This window comes from Molothrus aeneus, chromosome 4 (assembly GCF_037042795.1).
Source record: "Molothrus aeneus isolate 106 chromosome 4, BPBGC_Maene_1.0, whole genome shotgun sequence".
NCBI classification, from domain to species: Eukaryota; Metazoa; Chordata; class Aves; order Passeriformes; family Icteridae; genus Molothrus; species Molothrus aeneus.
The window spans coordinates 46,294,384-46,317,075 of record NC_089649.1 but is presented as its reverse complement, the minus strand read 5'-3'; the positions used below and the strand labels follow the sequence as shown (position 1 = coordinate 46,317,075).

The 22,692-nt window shown below is 38.0% G+C and overlaps 1 protein-coding gene across 2 annotated transcripts in view; it reads right to left on the bottom strand.

Moving 5' to 3' along the window:
• Positions 1-21,758, bottom strand: part of CHIC2 (cysteine rich hydrophobic domain 2) — a 32,827-nt gene extending 11,069 nt beyond the window's left edge. For both annotated transcript variants that reach the window (XM_066548429.1, XM_066548428.1), the window contains exons 1-5: positions 21,487-21,758; positions 14,779-14,833; positions 14,481-14,636; positions 2,010-2,066; positions 1,784-1,843 (exon numbers count right to left, since the gene is read on the bottom strand). In XM_066548429.1, coding sequence (XP_066404526.1) covers positions 1,784-1,843; positions 2,010-2,066; positions 14,481-14,636; positions 14,779-14,833; positions 21,487-21,605 — 447 coding nt within the window. In that variant the 5' untranslated portion in view covers positions 21,606-21,758. The remainder of the gene's footprint in view (positions 1-1,783; positions 1,844-2,009; positions 2,067-14,480; positions 14,637-14,778; positions 14,834-21,486) is intronic.
• Between the last annotated feature and the right edge of the window lie 934 nt (positions 21,759-22,692).

Here is a 22,692-nt window from a genome sequence, read left to right as displayed (position 1 = left end):
AGCACTGTCTTTATGCCAAAAGTATAAGACTATCTTGTCTTTCTTAATTTAATTAATTATTTATTTGATTTGTCATCTACTACAGTGGATTTCAAACCTCATTTTGGTGAAGTACCAAGTTTTGGGTACAAAAGTCTAATTTTAATCATCTGTTTAGCAAAAAGTTGAGGATAGGCATCTATTATTTAAAATTAAATCACAAGCGTATTAGGGGCAGTTTTTAAAGACACTAGCAAATCAGTTCACTGAAAGCGAGAAAATGTCACACTGAGGTTTTGTAAAAATTTTCTCATTAATATACCCAAAGATATCTGACATTTCACAAATTGAAAATAAAATCTTTGACCTTTATCCTGTGAAACTATATGCCCATGCATATATTATTATAGTAAGCAGGTCAACTGATTTGAAATTATATTTGATAGAATGAATATTCATCTGTAAATGTTGCTGGGGCATCCATAGTATTTACAAACTCACATTATGTTTTTTCCAATTGAATCTGCAGAACATTGGGTTTGACAATGTTTCCTGTAGAAAAATGAAGTTTTCAGCAAAATACGAATGCTTCATTTAGGCAAAGCTTAGGTCTATTTTCTGAAATTTGATTTATTCCATTTTCAATCACACCCATATATCTAACCTAAAAGATTCAGTAAAATAAATTTTACAAAAAAGTATTTATTCAGTGAACTGAATAGAGCCATTCTGTTAAAAACGCTTTTTGAAGACCTTGTATTTCAAGCAAGAGGTAAGATCTAGTTGAGGGACAGGGAAAAGGAGAAGACTAAAAGATAAAGATAATTTTAATATAATTTTGAATTTTGAATCACATTTAAAATTTTTATAGGCATTTTAGATTTGTTATTTTATAGAACAGACAAAGTCCTGTGTAATGGAAGATCACAGATAAGTTAGACCTAATGCAGTAGGATGTTTCTCCAAAGCTAATCTTTATTTTTAAAAAGCTAACCTTCCTACAGCCTTTAGTAACTACTAAAGCATTAAAAGAAATTATGGAAATTCTAATGTTGTTTACATTTTATCAGATTAATTTCATCCTATCCTATGTACATCCAAAATATATTGAAAATGGAAATAAGAACAGCACCAAAAAGAACAAGTTGCAAGCTAAACAAACTGAAATCCTACACATCGTTCATTTTAAACCACACAACTTCTCACTGTATATTTCCAAGATGGGCTTATGGAGTCTCAGCCAAAGACTAAAGCATATTAAAATTCCAGAGACTGACTTGAAAATATTTTAGTGACACCAATTGGAGATAAAGATACTTTCAAAATAGTTGAGGTAAGGGGCAGTTAAAATCTAAAAAAGGTTTAAAGGTTAAAATCTTAAAAAGGAGCTAAAGGTTTCTTAAGCTCCAACAGCTTAGTTGAAAGGTCTTCTTCCATACTTTTGGACTTGATTAGCATTATATAAAATAGCCATATCTGACTTGCTGCGTAACCAAAGTTGTGGTTATTCTTTATACAGCATCTAAAATTTCACACTCCATCAGCACATGTTCAAGCTATTTTATCTTGGCAATTAATTTATTATTTTTCAGAACACAGTGAAGCGTTGTTTTCAAGTCATTCATAACTTTATAAATCAGTCCTGCACATGAAACCATGCATCTGTGAACCGTAGAAAATCCTTGCACTCAGGCGATTAAGCTCCTGACACCTTTACTGATTAATAATCATGAAAAGAATAAGATCAGAAGCAAAATAAATGATCATTTAATAGAGAAACTCACAAAACAGCCCTTTAACTTACATATTCCATCATGTTATTCGTTTCACATTTCCTTTTGCTTAGTCTCCAATGCAAGCACAGCTAGACAAGGAGGAAAGAAAAAGAAGAAAAATGAGCTGTATTTTATTGCAGCACACAGACTAGCCCATTTGTTCACCTTTCATATTTTTCGTTCAACAAAAGCATCTGTTTCCATACTGTGCAATTCAAACTCCAACAGTACGAAGCTGCTCCCTGCGGCACTCACCTTGTGGTATAACCTATTGTTTTCCCATTCTAATAACTTCTCAATCGATCTTCGTGTCTGGAAGACAAATGAGAAAGAATTTTACTCTTGACTGGTTTTAGAAAAACTTTGTTTTGCAGCTGCTTTTGTGTGAAAAGGAGAGAGGTACAGGACAGTGACTGAGTACAAGGTGGTCTGTAGTATGATCAAAACTTGTCTGGTATTAAATAGTATCTAGAACAGAAACAACTTTTTGTGATAGCTGAGTAAGTACCTTCAATCACTTTGGAACAAAAACTGTTGATATGTATGTTCTCTGGTTCTTATGGCAGTTTTAACTTTAAATTCACAGAAATTTCAAAGTGATCTAAGTATAAAAAGCAGGAACACTGCTCCCCCATGATCAGTGATCTAAATGTACTGCTTCTAAGGTCAGCATATAAACTCACAAATGTTGCAAACTATTTTGCAGTGCTGTATGTCAAGTGCAAATACACAGTACTCTAAGTAAATGAGGAATTTTTGTTACATTTACATCCAGATTTTAGAGAGTAAGAAAGCAAACGCAGAAAGTTACAGTATATTCCACAAATAAGCATTAGTAAGTTTGTGATCTGTATAGAACAAACCCAGTATTTAGGATTCTAAAGGAAAGGTTTACTGCCTGTGTCATCCACACTTGACATTTCAGACAGAGAATCCAGAAAGCTGTTCTGCACAGCTTTTTAAGATTACGCATGCTAGAATTAAAGGACGTTCTGTGCTGCAAAGTTTCACAGCATTTTGAGTATAATTATTCAGTTATATTTACATTTGAGAAATACATACTGACATTTATGGTCATTTGACTGCCAGAATATATACTGCTTAGCTCTAAATGGGATTTGCTACAGACAGTGAATAAAAAGAGGATAATTCATGGTGCCAGGTGTTAAGATGAGACCAACAGAGCTGCAGGTGCAAAAGGACGGAGCAATGACAAGGATCAAATACAACTTAGTGCAGCTGCAGCTTCCTCACAAGGCGGAGAGGGGTCAGGGGAAAGGATGAGAAAGCATCTTGCTGTTATTGCTACAAAATACAGTAAATGGACCTTAACAAACCAAACTAAATGCTGTCTGAGAAACAAAAATATCTGAGTAAAATAAAAATTAAACAACAAATTGTTCATTTCCCCACAAATATTAACATCTTGGTTTTCAAACATCCACTAGTTTAATACTGAAGCAGTTGTAGGGAAACACAGCTAAGCATGTACTGTGGTCACATGATTAAAAATTAGATCATTGCTATCAGCATTCATTACAGCAATTTTTTTATTATGTTTTATTTCAAAATCACAAGCCAAGGAATTATCAAAAGGTGGACATACCAGTGACTAATTTATCACATCAATTGGAAATTGAGTATTTTTGGGGTTATTCTTATTATTACGTTTTTAAAGACAGTGCCCTTTAACAATAATCAGTAGACCTCACTTGTTTCTTTGTAAAGATAGCCTTTTAGAGTCTGCTCTCCTTTTAAATGAAAATAGGGCAGCAGTTATGGTCACACTTTTGTTAATTTAGTTGCCAGTCAGCTCCAAATCAAAAGAAAATAAGGCTGCAGAGTGTAATTAACATTCAGTTCAGTCGTTTTGTCCCTTGTCTAGCCCCCAAGCTTTGTTAAAATTGCCATCTGAATGCTGAAGGCTGTAGGGAAATCGATTTGATTCTAATCGCACCATGAAAAGAACATGATCTAACTGCTTTCAGCCCTCCGTAAATCTGTACTAGGTCTTTAGCACAATGCAACTTCCAATTTAAAAAGCACTGAATGTCTCGTCAATGACTTTGTGAAGAAAAAAGAACAAGGAGCAGACATAAAAATTCCAATAGTTGTTTAAGCATTAAAGTTCATTTGCATCACAGCAAACCTGAAAAGGGCTGACCTCTCAAACCGCCTCTCAGGTCTATGAAGTTGTAGCCTTGACAAGCTCACATTGACAGAGCTCATTGACTCTGAAAGGCTACTCTATCAATGGTGAAAAATGGCAATAGGTTCTACTCTGAGCAGGCATCTGCCTGCCCACCCGCTGCTAAACCAATGGCAAAACTGATTCAAAACCTGAATCTACCTTGTAATCTTCCTTTCCAGGACCTTTTAATAATAGATTAAGATCACTATACAATTTAATTTCATTGTTTGCCCTAAAGACTGTGAAAAACATCCAAGCTTTTCAAATTCCAATAAAATTACATCTATATTACAATACATAAATATAAATAAGAAATTGATAGGTACTATTAATTGGTTTATTCAAACAAAAGGACAGCTTAAAGTCATTTGACTAGCATGAGATAAAAATACATGCAGACTCGAGACCATGATTCTTTATCTTCCCAGGGCCTTAAATACTACTTACCCTTCCTATAGCATAATCTGGAATAGTCATAGCTCCCAAACACACCATATCAATAATACAGAAATGTTAATGAAAATCAGACTGTAAAATATTTCTCCAAACCTCAGAGCTTGGAATAAAAAAGAAATTCATTAAACAGCATCACACAATTCACTATAGTAAGTTTTCTTCCTACTTGACAGGTGAAAAAAAGCACTTGCACGTGCAGCTTAATTAATCACTGCTCTTGACATCTCAATGATTTACAGTGAGGAGCAGGTGAGGATATACAAAACCAGAAAGGAACACTTGATTTGAGTGTAGCATTTCCAGCACACTAGGATGACAAGCTTGTATATTCTATCAATGGTGTACAGAAAAACCCATACAGCAAATTATTTGTTAGCCACAACAAAAGCACAAATTAAGTGGAAGAGAGACTTGCTTATTAGGAAGATTTAATACTATCCAGCTTTTCATTTTTTTTTTTCTTAAAAACCCAGTTCAATATTTAAGCAAAGAAAAAACCTGCAATTCAAGTACACTTTTTCAGCATACCAAGGATAAGAAAATATGCTTTGTAGTATATTTTATGAAAAAAACAGTCTTCAATGCTATCCACAGAATTTTGTGAGATAGCCTCTTCAACTGTCTAGATGCAATGTTTAATGAAATATTTTTGTAAAATAACTGATTCTTTAAGGATATTAATGTCTAACAGTGTCTTTTGAAGAATCAGACTCCCAAAAAACTCTAGCACAGAGTACACTTTCACTAATGCTTATCGCTCCTGATTCAGTAAAATAAAGTTTTTCTCTCAAACATAGAAGGAAAAAAAAATCTAAGCCTAGATATGAACTTTCCATGCAGAAACAAGGATAGCACTGAATATATTACCAACTGCAAGACACTTCTGTTACACCTTTGCAGGGTCTATCCAGTTAGGTCCAGATGGAATTCTGATCTGGACAGGAAGGCTGTGCAGCAACAGGACCCCTCTGGCAGTGCACAGCCAGGAACGCACACTGCACTAAACCGCACTAGCAAATGGGCCAAGGCCCCTCAAGTCCTGCTGTAAATCAGTGAATGACTGGTACAATATCAAACAAAAGGATCTTACATGACTCCCAAAATGGTGCTAATTGGAGAACCTCCCTTTGTCTTTATTATGTGGGGAAACAACATGGATAGCAACAACTTGATCCTCCACTAACAATTGTATTTGTAGTTGTTTGGGAAAAACCAAAGACTCTCCCCATGTGCATTTGATCTTTGACTTCTCATCTGAAAACATACATATGTATACCTTGTGCACTATTAGCCCAATAAATAGCATGAGATTTTCAAACTCCTTCATACAAAACTTTACCACAATCAAGTATTATTGGTTTTGAATATCACCCTGAACAAATATACTTTATGCTTAAATCTCAACATACAAAGAGACAACACTAGGCAGACTTTTGTTAGCTTCTCACATGGCCAGAATTTGTATTATCTACCACAGAAAAAAGTCAACGGATCCTGACAGAGGTGGGAGCTATAGTATCACTACATTCCACTCAGTCAAACAGAGAAATTACAGAAGCAGGAATTTCTATTCATTCTGACTACAAAATTTATACCCAAGTAATTCAGCTATCACCACAAATGGTGAAATAGAAAGTTAGATGACAACAGAGTCACATATGCTCACTTTCAACATGCCAGAACATCCCCCAAGCCAATTTTGAGGCCCATACTGGTACCACAAAAATGCCAAAGCAGTACACAAAACACACTTAACTGAATGATGTACATCTGTGCTGAGAATGTCCTCATCTTGAATACTATACCTCAAGTAAACCAATATAAACTGCAAATTGGTAAGACTGCCATGTTGCTAAGGAATTCTCCATTTGTGAAGGGAGAAAATCACAAAGGTGAAATCTGACTTGATTTCAGATCCTGGCATCTGAACTATCTGCTTTAGTGCACAGTAGTTTGAAAAGGTGTCTGTTCTACTACATAGGTGAATGTGGAGATCTTGAATACTTTCTCCTATTAGTAGCTAGGATATTTCTTATTTTAGACCATTGTAAGAGTGCTCATCCCAGAAGCCACTCCAGCATCCATGCAAGAAAGCAAGTGAAATCTATACTGAATAGAATGAAGACTATCTGGAAATAAATGCAGCAGTCTGGTGCTTTTTACAGGATCTTGAAAAATTGCCTTGTCCAACAAGATTGCTATTGCTGCATTTGCCTTACTAGATTGATTGCTTTGTGCAGAAGGTGAGTCAGCCTAAAGCACAGATCAAAACTCCATAACACACAGAGAGAAATACAATCAACAGAATTTTGGAGCAGAACTGATGACATCAAGTTGACTTCATGAAACTTCACATTCTGGAAGACAGCCCTAAGGATATGGTCTCACACGATCCATAAACTAACTAATTTGTACAGGTCTCAACTGTGGGTTGGTACATCACAAAGAGATTAACTTAAAGTTTAGTGAACCAAATCACACCAATTACTTTCTGGAAAGGTCTCTTCCACCAAACTATTTGCTAACACAAAGAGAAGCTCAGTGTTATTTAACACTACTGCAGGTAACACTTTTTAATATCTAAACTCAAGATGATTCCTCAGTTACACTGGTTGCCTTGATTGTCAAATTCCTGGAGTGTTTAAAGAAAGTAGTAAAGCCATTAAACATGTGCAGGATAGAGAAGGTGTGCAGAAACATACAGCCCATGTACATTACCCAGGAGTAAAATGGAGAGGGTATTGAATCATGACCCATGTACTAACTGACAGATACTGAACAAGTATTTTCCAAAGGCATTTTGGTCTGCAGTAGAAACCCTCAGCAGAGAGAAAGTATCAAAGAAAGTTCCTAGAAGTTGATTAAAGTCTTCTGTAAGTTTCCTCTGAAATACACAAAATCCAAAAGATTCAATATGCTAACTGATATTTTAGCCACTAGATATTTTAGCTGTCCTACAAGAGCTAAGTCACCAACTAAGCATTCCTAGCTACTTTCTATTAGGAGGTAACACTGACTAGAGGCAACCATTAGTGAGAATTTCATAATATGGAGAAGCCTTGTAGCAGAAATAGTCTTGACCTTGGTAAAAATAACACACTTCTCTTAAGAAGGCCTGATTCTGTCATCATAACGAAACAAAACCCATGAAGCTCTGATCCCACCAAGGAAATTATTCAAATCTAGACATGACAATCTAAAGCATCTACCTCCTGCTGAAAGACATTCCCACCAAAAAGGCCACAGAAAATGAACATGTAAAATGGAATTGACCATAACAGGGATGAAAATAGGATCAAATGTCCACCAAGGAACTCATCAGGTGTCATTCTCTGTGGGAAACTTTACACTGAACATGAATGAAAATTCCACCTCCATCTCCTCTTTTAAGGTTAGAGAGATGTTCATTTTGGTCCCTGTCATTTATTTCCAAAATATCCAGGAGTATGCCACAGAAAATAGTTCAAGACCAATGTAGGTTGAGAAGCTAAAGAATCTCTGGTTACATCTCTATTAAGAAATGAAACTGTGCCCAGAAACACTCCCATTCATTTCAAGCCAGGTGGCAGGGAACAGCTTACATCTCTATGAGTAAGTTTTCATAACCTCCAAACCACTCATAGTGCCTGAAGCATTCTGATAATGCCTATGAATTGTTACACAATACAGACCCAGAGCCTGCCAGGGAGGCACAGAAGTGTGTCAGTACTTCACACTTGCCAGAACTCCATTCTGGTTTTATGTTTTACAGTAAAGTCTAACAAGCAAAGTTAAGTTCTGTCAAGTGCTTTCCACTCAGTTTCATTTTATCATATAAGTTTCAGGTAATTTTGTGTTCTACTACTTTGCTCAACAGTGTTTGCATATGTTCCTTATTTGGGATTATATTTAAGTTGCTTAAATACACAGAACCCTAAAAATGTTCCTTTTTAAACTGATTTCCAAATCTTACAACTAACTAGATCATTTTAGCACGCTCTTTCAAAATAGCTCTATGCAAATTTCACCCAACTCATGCTTGTAGTTTCAGGAACACATCAACATGGACAGGAAAAGCAATATCAAAAGCAACACTAAACCCAAGTAACTGCATGATCCCTTTATATACCTTAGCCATCACAATATAAAAGAGGCTGTAACACAGAAATGTTAATTATACCCAGATTGTTTTGATTAATATTAAAATGTTCAGAGACATTCTAATTACAAATGCAAATAAATTTTAAATAGCATTTAGAATATTCATGATACATCCCAGAGATGCACAATATTTAAGATTTATATAAAATCAAGAAAAAACAAAATCACAAATTTAACTTCAGAATACATATTTTTGAACTATTAAAAGGTTTGTATTTGATCTATAAAGAACCAAATTAGTATTCTGTGACCGCCTATTATCTGTAAGTATGCTTCATGCCAATCTTATTGCCCTGTCCTCCACCAAGCAAGTCTGCAAATTAAAAGACATGGTAAACTAGCTGCTCCCACACCCCATTGTGCACCAGGAAAGCACATGAAAACCTGGTAAGCTTTTGTAGGTTGCTGTGAAGGAAATGAAATCTGATTTCAGATACAGAAAAAAAAAAATAACCACACAGCTATACACATCATGATTTCACATTTATTTGTTCTACAAGCTGAGCTGCTTGAGCATATGGATGACTTAGTGACTCTTCTGACCAAAATTATGGTTAAAAACATCTAAAGCAAAATACACCAGGCCTGAATCTTCTGATTTTTTAAGTTTCCTTTCATAGTTAACACTTGAAAAAAACCCCCTCCAAATACATTTGAAAACAACGGTCAAGAATTTGATATATACAAGTTCCACTTTAAAAAAAGTTTTACTAAGTTGTCTAGAGCCAACACAGAAACTTTACGTGCTCTGGTTAGGATAACCATAATAAATACATTATAATTTTAAAGATTCTTCCAAACTGAACTATAATATAAACTGTCTAAACACTTCAAAAACAAGGCACCTTTTGTCTTAAGTAATTGCCTTGTGGAACTCCTCAGAAAAGCATTAAGGTACTATTAAGAGTACCTCCAGTGCAAAGTCCCTTGCAGATGGGCACCGGAGAACAACATATATTTTCTTCAGTTTTGATAATAAATGTAATGTATTCATAAATTCAATAAACTGGTCTAATGTATTTTAACATTAGTGTCATCCACTGACAAACAAGACTATAAAATTTAAGAAAATTCATTCCAGCTCCTGCACCACATATTTAATTTATACTTTGGAAGTTGTAATTAGCTATGTTTATACAGCAATTTGAAGATGTGAACTGCTATGAAAGTGACAACTAATGATGAGGCTTAAGCAGCATTCATCAGCTTTGTGTGAATTCACAAACAAACAAATCACTCTTGAAAGTATTAGGACAGATCACACTGCTAAATATCTAATTCTATTCATTTTAAAAGATTGCCCATGAATCATTTGAAACATGCAATTTACTTGTACAATACCAGCTTTTAAGAAATCTAGCAGTACTGCAATGCTATCATAGCTTTCATTGTTACTGTTTCTGTTGAAATTATATATCCTATTTACCCATCAGGAACTACAGCATTTAGTTAATACTGAAAATGAGTGCCAATTCATTTGAAAAAGTGGCTTCAAATGGGCACATCAGCCTGCAGTGCTTTTTGAATTATAATTCACTATGTCATTCTTTTTATTTAAATAACAACAACTTAAAGACTAAATGTTCATTTGTACAACCTGGAATTTGTCCCAGAAAAGATGGTGAATTCTATGAGTAAAACTGCTTAAGATCATTTATGATCCAGATCTGCAAATGAGGGACTGTACTTCCTGCAACTTTTTTGCAGCTTTTATTCATTAAAACCGAATTAAGACCACATAAAAGGAGAGAAGCAGTAAGATACTGAATCAAACAAAGCACTTATTTTACTGCTGAAGAGTAGAAGGCTTCTTCCAAATATCTCAGTGCAAACAGAGAAAGGAAACGACACTATGCAAGGACTCCAAAACCAGCACTGAAAATAAAAATTCAGTGAAGGGAAAGCTTTCACTGCATAGAAACAAATTAAAATTACATAATTAACAATTAAACTTACAAACATTTGTTGCTTAATTTATTCCTAGTTTGAAGCACCTGTTGATTTAAGGAGACAAACCATTACCTTATTTTTCACTACATGAAATGAAGCATGTATTCCCATTATACACAAACTTTCAGTAATTTCACAATTTGTACTTACATTTGTGATAACTTTCTCATGTTAAAACTCAAAAAGTCAATGAAAGACAGTAAAAATACAGAATGAAGAGAAGCACTAAGAAAATTATTCTAACTCTGAAGCTGCAATTTACATTTTCTCTACATGAACCATTACAAAGAAAACCTTTCTCTGAAAAAGAGCCACAAACTATACCAGCAATTCAAGACCAGGGTAGATTGGTTCCGACTCATCAAAACAGACATTTCTTAATTGGTCATTCTGAGAAAAATTTCTCTTCCATATTAAAACTGTTGTTTCATTTAATAAAATCCTTGAGAAACCCTCCCACTTGTTAGCTCACTATATCTGTAATTCAACAAAACAAATTATTTAGTCTTCTGTTTCAGTAGAAAAGGGCAAATATGAAGACTTGTATATTTTTGTTATGAAATTAAAACACGATCTGAACAAATTTCAGGTTGGGAACACTCCCATCATGCTTTCAGAAATCAAACTCTCTAATTGTAAAGTCTTGGGAGTCTACTGTGATCATTGCAGCAAAGGATATAACAGAAGTCAGCTCTAAGTAACTGTTCTTTCTCTGAGAATCACTTAGAACAGGGCTGAGCTAGCAAAGCTCTCAGGGTAACATTTCTCAGAGAAGTGCAAGTAATGCAAAAGAAGCAGCCTTTTATTTATTGATCATTTATTATACTTGTTTTACAGTATGAGTACAAGTGGGAAATAATTGATGGTATCTAGAAATTAAAGGGAAGAAATAAGCATACATCATCATGGACCCCTGTTTCCTCAAGAATCTTGGCTGTTGTGACTTGTGGCTGAGTCCAGTCAGGCAAAGGATAGCTAAAGAAGTCAAAGCATGGAAGATAATTTGATCAACACAACCCTCTTGCAAGACACAGGTAAAGTCTGACACAAGCAGTTTGAGAGTTCAAATGTGAGCAGTTCACACCAAACACATTAGTCTTATGCATCAGCAAAACTGCAGCACTAGGAGCAAACCAAGCTGATAGTGGGAGAATATGAAGTTGTTTTTTGTCACAGTTCTATTGGAATCTACTGAGCAAATAACAGACTGGAACCTAGATGAATGTATTTTTTACAACTGGTATTTTTTACAACTGATGGTTTTGCTGAGCAGCTCCAGGTAATTCACAATGCAGTTTCTCTTATTTCTACGCTTCTAGGAAAGTATGTAATGTTAGTTTCCTGCTCTTGTCACAGCACTTTGACATAAACTGATAGAAAGTCCTAAGATTTTTTCTTTATGCAGAAGCTTGTGGATACAATTCAATACTGACTGGATTATTATTACAGGGTTCAAACCCTGTAATTCCAGGTAAGAGGGATTTGTATTACTCCATATTTTCCTGCTCTAGATCTACCAAGACAAAGTTAAATCCACCCATATCTGTACAAGCAACCCAAATGGCAGTAACTTTTCACCATTTTTCTGTAAGTAAAAGTAGGAGCCCTGACTAGAATCATTAAAAATTCTTCTGCTTGTTTCCTACGCTAGAATTTCCAAACATGTCCTTGAAAAATATTCCACAGTTTTCCCCTCTAAACTCCTCCACCCCAGAAAAATGTTCCTTCTCAGCCATTTCCAGGATGAAGAGTTAGGAGCTTGGGAAAGCAGACTCTCCCCTTTCCCTTTTAGAACACAAGTTAATTAATTCTCTATATACATTCTTCAGATGTCCAACAGGCACCAAGTTCTGAGTTCTCTATCTGAGAAACAACCCTGTAAAGACACGTTCATTTGGCAAGCTGCTGACATGGACAAGTGATGCTGATCCAAAATCTCCACATTGATTTAAATTACTTTTACTCTGGAAGAATAATCAAACTGTTATCAGTGTCTAGTGCCATTGTGCCATCTACAGTGGCAAGAGATACTTTGTTTAGGCAGCTGAGTCCTAAGTTGCACTAATGCTGGACATCCAAGCGCAGAAAAAGATGCAAAAGTCCATAAATGTCTTCTGGTGCCAACTTTAACAGGAAAAATGCAACATTCACTGATAGTCTGGGCCACACTCTAGGATGACTTAGACAAGTTCAGTCACAAATCTGTGTCCATGCTCCTGCTGTTCATATTATTTCCAGGACTCTTCTCTCATTATGCATTCTATATAAAAGCAACAATGATACCATTATCCTCTTTCCAGCATCCTCTGAACAAAGTATCTGTGGCTGGGATTTTTTTTTCCAGATTTATTCTTTTGGAAAGAGCTTACCTTTTTACCTTCTCTAACTGTTGCTTGACCAGGTTCCCACACAGAACCTCTCTCCTCAGCTTCAAACTGTTTTCTGACTCCAGATGCTAGAAGCCCTTGTATTTTTTCTGACACTGTTTGACACTGTATAAAAAGTTGATTATAGGACCCAGTCTAGATGATGAGAGCTTGTGACATCAGCCCCTACCAAGTTACATCCTGTTATCATTTCCTGCTACAACACAGTATGTGAGAAAACTGGGTCAAACTTCATAACAGCAGAAGCATTCACATTTAGAAGTTAAACATGGACAGTAGCAATGGATGGTTCTCTTGTGTTTGCTACCTACAGTGCTAGGCCTTGAATGATAAAGGACTTCTCTACAAGCTAGTGAAGTCACCTGCTTTTCTGTAGAAGCAATCACCAGATTCTAATTTCTTCTAGCAGATTTTTGGGCTAAGGATATATGATCGTGCTACAGGATACTTACCAGTTTGCAACAGCTTGAAGATAAACTTAGGGTTTGATATAATTCACACTGACACCAATATTTTTGTTTTGGTTCATTTCTCCACAGATTCCAACGTTACCAGGAGGCTTTTCTACTTTATTTTGTATACAATTAAAATTAGCCTTAAGTAATCTCTTAAAGGGACTAAGCCTTAAGATCTTAACACAGATAGTCAGATGATACAAAAATGCATACTGTTTTGCTATAATCAATGTTCATCCCATAAATCTTTTTTTAGAATGCCTTTACTCATTAAGTCTAAAAAATTATGATTTTGATAAAGAAAATGATGACAATGTTCATATACTGACTTGTACCCAAGTTGTAGCATTATGAGGGATAACACAAGAGAATATATACAAGGCATGACATGAAATGGAAAGATGAACAGTACTAAATAGTGAGGAGATGATGGGGAGGCACAGAGACTTCTTGCACAGTAGTGAAATAGAACTAGCCAAAGACAATTTTTACACACACAGAAAAGGTGGGAGGATAGTCTAATTAACTGCACTGAGAAAAGGAAATGAAAACCAGGCATGTGTAATGAGCTTCTGTTGTGAACAATGCTCTAAGTGCCAAGAGCACATAGACAAAAGGCTATTTTCAAGTTCTTCATGTAAAAAGAAAAAAAAAGGCATCTTACTCATCTAAGCTTAGAAGAAAATTTAAAAAGAAAAATCAACTATTCTTTTTAAAAACTGCTCTTTTAACAAAAAAACATGTGGTTCTTTAGGGCCACAGTGTAATCAGAAGCTCCTCAAAAACAAACTGCCACTCATTCACTGGCAAATTCTGATCATCTCAAGGTATCACAGAGAAGATTCAGCTATTAAAGAGTATATTGAAAGTTGGTTCAATAACAATAGCAGCTTTATAAATGGCTCTAGGAGGCATTCAGCTATACTACCTCTCATTGAGTTACAAGCTCAAAGTCCTGGCTGGTATCTCCTGTAACTTTAACCAGTACAGCTGACAACTGATACCAAAATGTACAAAATAAAAGTGATTTAAGTAAGTTCTAGTAACAGTTTTTAATGGTGAAGGAGAAAAAAAACCTAAAAAACCAAAATGAGAACAAAACCAGTACAATTCTAACTATCAAAATTATATTAATAATTCAACTTACTCTTTTACTGAGGCAGATAACTGGCCACATACTACAACCTAAAGTGCAGCAGCAGCAAAGGCATCCACATAGTAGCCATCGCACATTAACTGGAAGATTCTTCTTAAGACAACTGTTAACTCTACTGATGCTGGCTTTGAATTCCTCAGGTGCAACCTACAAGGGAAATGAAAAAGAAGAAACAAATTAGTAGTACAGCATTGTACTTTATTACTTTTACAGTACTCTATACTTGTAACACTTGTTTGTGTAATGAAACCTGAACTTCAATTCCAAACTTCTATTCAAAGATACTCACCTTTCCAGTTAAAGATGAAGGAAATTCTGCTTCAAATTTGTTACTTAGTCCAAACCTGCAAAAACAAAATTTAGATTGTAGCAAAATTATAAATAACCCTAAGCCATGCCACAAATTACAAGCATCTCATAATACTCTCAGGGTCTGTAGCAGTAACAGCATTAATTTCAGGAAAACACTAGTTGTTATTAAGAGTAATTCTTAAAATTATACTAACAAACAAAAATACCATTGTACACAGACTAAAAACCATCTTGCCCATAGTATCTTCTTAAGTTCTCTTGATATTACTGACTCTTCCCCAAAGTCAGCAAAACCTATAAGCAATAGTGGCAAGTGAGCTAAGTGAAGTACTTAAGGGGAAAGGGAAGCAATTTAAGGCCCAGTTGGAACTACCTCTCTCCTGCACCAGTACAGATGTATCTTGAAGAAAAGCTCATCCAGTGCTAAATAACTGTTCCAAGCATAAAAATGGAATAAACACCAGCTTGATTTTCAGAAAAGAAATACATAATAAGTTTCAAAACACAAAATGCTAAGTAACAAAACAAGGCTTAAACAATAACTAACTATAAATGTGAAGGTGTAAAGCAGTTTGAAATGAGCTGGAGGTACTGGATCTACTGGGTTTTACAAGACTTAAAGGTCAGAAGAGTGTCAGCTTATCTATTAAAAACGTTTTCTACCTTACAGTTGTTTGGTTGGGTTCACAAACAGATGAATCTCAAAGAAAATCCTATTATTTTCTGGCATCTGGGCTGGACAATAACTTCAAGTAGAGACTATACAGACTATAAAATCATTAATGTGACGGGCTACTATTTTGGTATACAGCAGTCAGGGTAAAATTTAAGTTGTAATTTAAAAAATTCTGAATATATAGACAGAGCAGTCTATCAGATACTACAAACAAAAATCAGAAACTAAACTACTCAAGACTTGAAATATTGGCAGCAACACCTATCACACATTGCTGCATTGTATGCAGAAAAGCTTACCTGAGCCTTGACAGCTGAAGACTTTAAACACACAATTTGCTTTCACAATATGCTATCGAGCAGCTAGGTACTTCCCAGAGTTTTAGAGTTGTTTTTCTTTTTCTTACTGAACTGAATGATCTGCATGCCAATGGAGAACTTTGTCCAAGTAATCAAATAGGCAGTTATGTGGTAAGCTATTGTGGAAAGCCAGTGGACAAAAAGTGGCAGATGAGTTTCTTTGTAGATACATAAAAGGTGGTGAATTTTGAGATTCTTAAACTATGCTTATGTGACACTCCACTAAAGTTTGACAGGTACAGCTCACAGGACAGATCTTTTATCACCACTCATGATTCTCTTAAACATCACCTCAATGCAAGCACCAGTCACCAGAAATAGCAATAAAATACTGGGAACCACTGGGAAAGGGATTAACAATTTTGACTCTCCATGAAACCCACATATTCAGCTCTGGTATCCACATTTCATGAAGGATCTGGAGCTAGAAAAAGACAGAGAGAAGGAAGGCTGGCATAATAAAGGGAATAAAGCAGCTGCCTCAATAGACTAAGGCTGACATTAAGCTGGAAAAGAGAAGGCTGAGAGGGACACATGATTAAAGTGCAAAGTTTCAGGAAGGCAATGGTAAGGGGAGTGCTCATTCACAAATCCCACAACAGAGCATGTTGACTGAAATTAGCCAGAAATTGATTTAAAACAGTTAAAAGAAAGTGCAGCTAAAAATAAAGTGCAAGTAGCTAAGTTCTGGGTTTGTTTCCACTTGACATGACTGATGCAAACAGTGCCAAAAGATTTGAAGCAAGATTACACAAGTTCCCTGACAAACACACTAAAGCAAAGACAATGCTGAAGTATCATTCATTCACATAGCTGCCGATGCCAGGGAGTACCAGACTGGACACCAGGAACAGTCAGACTTACATGCAGTCCATACACAGCAATACCTGCTGCCAAAATTTGCAGCAGCACACTGGGCTATGTAGCTGGAGGATGCAGGTGACTTTCTCATAAGGTCTTAAGGCAAAGTAAGCAGGTAATTTTCCTATCAGTGATTACAGGCATTAGAATCATACAAATATAAAATTATTTGTGTTAGAAGGAACCAAAAATCATCTAGCCTAATCTCCCTGTCACTAGATCAGGCTGCTCAAAGCTGCATCTAACCAACACTTCCAATGAACCAAGTGTTCCATTGAATACTTCCAATGGTGGTGCATCCACACCTTCTCTGGGAAACCTGTTCCAGTGTCTCATCACCTTCATCCTTATATCCAAACTAAACCTATGCTCTTTCTGTTTAAAACTATTTCCCATAGTCCTGTCACCATAGGCCCAGGCAAAAAGTCTTTCTCCACCCTTCTTATAAGCCTCTTTTGCATTCTGAAAGGCTGCAATAAGATCTCACAGGATCTCTTCTTATTTACACAGAAGTTATCTACCATATTTTAGTATTTCTAACTAGAATAGTAGCTCTGCAAGCCTGTAAGTCTCTCAAAATCGGTGAAATAACAAATGAGAATTGTTACAGAGAAACACCTGTGGCAAGTTTACTATTTCAACACAGAACAAAGGAAACTTAACTTACTGGAAACATTGCTAGCATTGAAAATCTTGCTGAATACTCCATGACAGGAGGACCATCCACCCTTTCTGCAAACTGCTGAGTGAAAGAAAGCACTGAGGCAAAAGTTATATAAATGTCAGAGTCATGCCCTATCAGTTAAGTGTCATGCCCTACTTAAAACTGCTAGTAAGTTGAAATGGAAACCCAAGGCTGAAAAAAACCTTGCATTCACATACATTTTAGAAGCAACCAAGCCTGGAGAATGACTCTGAGCTCAAGATACACAGGTGCCATCCCAAGTCTCAAAACTAAAAGGTAATGCCACTTTACTATATAATTAGCTTATTAAATCAGTATTTGTGAAGTATTCAAATGTTGACAGCTCCATCAAACACAAATATTCATAAAGCTCATAAAAGTCATGGCTGACAAAAGCAATTCCCACTGGAAAAGCTCTACAGCTACCTGAAATTACAAACACTGAGGCAGAGTAAGGCACAGAAACGTCAAACCAATGCAGTTACAAGCAAAGAGACTGAGCCTGTACTCAAAGCTTGTGGTAATGTTTAATACATGGCAGGGTAGCAAAGCTGAAACTAACTCAGTTACCAGCATAATGTTGAGCTTGACACATCAGAGTCTTGTCACCATAAGCAGGTAGTAAAAAAGCATACCATACATTGTAAGTAGTTATGTGATCTCAGAATTTTCACTCCTGACTGCAAGCTGAAATTTGGAAATTAAAGTATTAGAAACTCCACAGAACACTCCTACACATTCAATGTAAATACATAACTGCTCTGACCAAAAAAATAGCAAAAGTAAGCCTTAAAATAAAATATTGGAAATCAATGTTATGGAGATGCATTTCCTCAGACAGCTGTCCTATTAGCTTTCTTTAGTACAATACTGCATCTCCAGGGACACACATCCTTCTCTGCTTGCTCTATGCCTTCCCACTTTACATCATGTCCTCAACAGATCCACACTCATCTCATGCATGAGTACTTTCTTTACCCTTCCTGGACTTGAACAAGCATTTCTGGAAACTGACTCCACTTCAAAGGTACAGATAAATTCCTGCCCTTGTATACAGTGGAGAAAGAAATGGTGAGAGGTGGAAACTTTAAAGTACGGAAGTTTACAGTATAGGACACTGACAATTTGGAACCTTTTCCAGCATGCAGCTCAGATCGCCCTAACAAAAAAAAATTGACACATGCTATCCTCTTCCTCCTTGTTCTTCTCTTATGGGGACACTAAACCATTTTTTCACTGCCTTAACTCTACTCTTTAGGTCCACATGTTCCCAACCCTTAACAAATGAATATACATTTCACAAATCTTAACATGCTACATGATTCTCACATAGCCCTGTTCTCACTCTCACATGTCCTTGATACAGAGTCAGGTTGAAAAATACATTAGCAGACTTCAGTTTAATAATAAAGAACTGACTTGCATAAATACATTTTTATAAGTTCTTTTTCCTCCCACAAAAAGTTATCTTGCATTAAGATATAAGGTGCTGTAACAACAGCACAGAAAGGCATTCATCAGCACATCCCAATAGCTCACCACCATTCCAGCACTGCAAGAACAAATCCAGTATTACTAGTTAATACAGTGTGCTATATATATGATACATGTCTCAACTGGTTGAGGAACAGGAAAACAGTCACTGTGAAACAGACTGGAAAACACTATCAGGCACCTATCATAAATATTCTCTTCAGGATGTCAAACATATCATGTACCTCCATTCCTACCATAATACAGATTTCAGAAACAAATATGAAACACCTTGGACTTTCAGTTCAGTTTTAAGTAAGGATCTTTATTTTCACAGTGCTTTCAAATTTTTGCCATTACAAGAGAGAACCTAAATTTTCAGCAGCCAGGTGATGTTACTCCTGTCTACCAAGCTATCAAAACTCTGCTGGTGTGAAAACAGTTTAACTGAATATTTAAAAAACAATGTTAAAAAAAATATTAGCATTGCCGGCCGCCTGCTTCAAACAGTGAGTTAAAGGAGAAAACTTAGTGCTAACCAAAAGCTCCACATCCTCAAAAGGCAAAGAGTTCATATGTTTTATTTGGATAATATTTAACTGCTTTCCTTTGACTGATTTTAATTACTCAGCTTAGAAAAGACTCACACACTTCCATTCTCTGTTGGATGAAATCAAGTAATGGTAAATGTCTTTCTGATGTACTCATAGAATTGACATATTTCAAACTCAACTTTATGACTCCTATGTAAGATCAGAAAGGATATGACAACAGACTATGAAAAGAGAGCTTCTGTTTAAATACACACAGCAGAAGCAGTCAGCAACTCTTCAAACTGCAGAGCCAGGGAAAGATCAACCCAGTATTTGCCTAGCTGCTGATCATTTCTGTCAGACCTTCAAAATGCACACATGCTTTTATGCTGGCAAGACTAATTCATCATGTACACAGGACCTATTCCTTATATTCACCAAATGAATGTTCTAAAAGGGATCTAGCTTTTAATAATAACCTTCTGGATCAATGACCAAAAAAATTATAGGCTGTACAAAGGTAAAAGTGGCTGATGCTATGTAGTTTACTGTTAACACTTGGCACAGTGAAGAAAGTAGATGAAGATCAATTGCCTAATTTTGGAGGTACACACTGGTATTTCATTGCTCATTCAAAACCTAAAGAACAAGTACTTTAAGGAAGATCTTAAAGTAATAATGAGCTAGTAACTATTAATGAACAATTATCAAGTTAGCCATCATTCAACCACAAGGCCCTTACTAGTCACAGCCAATGCCTCACAAGCTTCCCCAACATTCCACTAACTGGCCTGCATCTTGTCTTGCACAACTTACCTTCAAGTATTGGAGAAGAAACCAGTGTTTGCCTCTGTTTCGGTTATTTGTACTTTTCATTTGCTAATATGAAAACTATTTAATTGTGGTTTTGCTCTGTTTTTCAGAAACAGACTAGGCTACTGGCTTATTTTCAGTGAATCACTGGTACAGCTTCTATTCACAATAAACATCCATAAGCTGAACACATTGACTACATGCTTCTACTCTTTCACAGGGCCTCCTTGGCCTCCAGCCCCATCTATGTCCTTATAGCTTTCCAAATCTCTCTCAGTCTATCCATAACTCCTTGTTTTTAACTAGACAGCTAACTGCACTGCCCAGCTATTAGCACTTGTGTCAACCTAATAATAAAGCAACAATATACCCAAGTGCCAAAAAAACTTATCAAGTCGGTATCTGAAAATCGATAGAGTTTATGAGACTCAGAGAAGCCAACCACTGTATCTTCAGCTTTCATGTCTGCACTACAAACCTAGTTCTGCTGAACACTGAATACAAAAGAAACCAAAAGTTCGTACTACTGTGCCTTGTCTCCAGGTTTGTATTTCAGCTTCTGACATTATACATTGTAACTGACAACTACTACACTTCAAGGGAGTGAGCCTGACAGAACTGATGGAAGGAATGATACCCTCATCTCTTACATTATTGAGAAGTACTACACAAGCTCATGGTCGCTTGCTGCTAGACGCAGATACCAAACACACACAACACAAAGTTGCTTCCATGTCAAACACAGCGAACAACACACACCAATCACAACATAATTTTACATATAGCTATCTGAATAACTGATGCCTTCTCTTTGTTAAAGTCCTCAGAGGTATATTAGCAGCCACAAGTTAAATGGGAGTGGGTAACAGGCACATAAACAACCTTGTTCAATAGTCCAGCCGGTCATGTGCCGGCAGATACCTGTTACACAGAGGAACTGAGGCACCTTACTTCCTGACAGCTCATCATTTTGGACAAATACTTCACATTCCTCTGCCAGTCACAGCCCAAGCTAGTCTTGTTTCCTCAGCCCTAGTTAGAGGTTTGGCACCCGCCTGCGAGTTTCCAGGCGGCTCCCGGCTGCCCAGTGGGGCCGACAAGAGCCCTCTCGCAGCCTCACGGACGCAGGGGAAGGGCAGCAGCCCCGGCCGGTGCTGCCCACGCCTACCCCCCGACTTGCCCCAAGTTGTACTCCCGAGCTCGGCGCTCCCAGCCGCCCCCGTCCCGCCGCCCGGGCCTCCTCCGCCGCCCGCCCCGGCCGCGCAGGCCCCGGCGCGGCCCTTACACGGTGACATGGCCAGAGCCGCGCACCACCACCGGGTCGGGGGAGTACTTCAGGAGCTGCTCCTCCAGCGCCCGTTCCTCGTCCTCCTCCTCTTCGTAGATCTCATCGAAGTCCGCCATGGCCGGGCCGGGGCGTCCGATGAGCCACAGGAGCCGGGGCGACGCGACGGGAGCCGGCCAGGGAGGCACACAGGAGGGTCCGGCCGGGCCAGGCCGGGCCGGGCGGCAGCGGGGCCGCGGTAGCGGCTGAAGCGGCGGCGGCTCCGGGCGGGGAAGCGCCCGTCACCCTCCGCGGGGGGAGGGGGCGAGGGGCGGGGCAGGAACAACAACAACAACATCCGGCCCCGGCCCCGCCCCGCCCCGCTCGGGGCCGCGCCGGCCGGGGCGGGCCGGGGGCGGGCTGGCGGCCGCCGTGGTGTGAGGGGGGTCCGGGAGTGCGGTGCTCCCAGGGGCACGGAACGACTGGGGGCGACCCCACAGCGGTCATCGGGTCCAACCCCCTGCTCGAGCAGGGTCTTCCTAAAGCACAGGGCGTGGGATTGTGTCCAGACGGTGTCCAGACGGTTCCTGAGTGCCTCCGGTGATGGAGACTCCACAGCCTCTCTGGATAATGTGTTCTGGAGTGTGGTCACCTGCACAGTAAAGAAGTTCTTCCTCCTTCCACACTGCGGTGGAACTTCCTATACATCGGTTCCTGGCCGTTGTCCCGTTTCCTATTGCTTGGCATACCTGAGAAGAACTTGACTCCATCCTCTGACATGCTCCCTGAAGATTCTGATAGATGCTGATTAGGTCCCCTCTCAGACATCTCTTCTCAATGCTGAACAGGCCCAGCTCCCTCAACCTTTCCTCACAAGAGAGAGGAATCCCTCTCCAATCCCTCACTCATCTTTGTTGCCCTCCACTGGACCTGCACCAGGAGCTCCTTGTCTCTCTTGTCCTGAGGAGCCCAGAGCTGGGCACAGCACTCCTGATGTGCCCTCACCAGGGCTGAGTAGAGGGGCAGGATCACCTCCCTCAGCCTGCCCTTCCCAATGCAGCCTAGAATACCGTAGGCCTTATGGACCACAAGACTTTAACCCTTTTTTGGGCATCTATGAAGCCCACGGCTGAGGGCGGGGGTGGTGTGGATGGTGTGTTTGGACATCTGCTGTGAGCTGAGGGGTTGCCCACCAGTCCCTCTGGCTTAGTGCAGGGAGATGTGCAG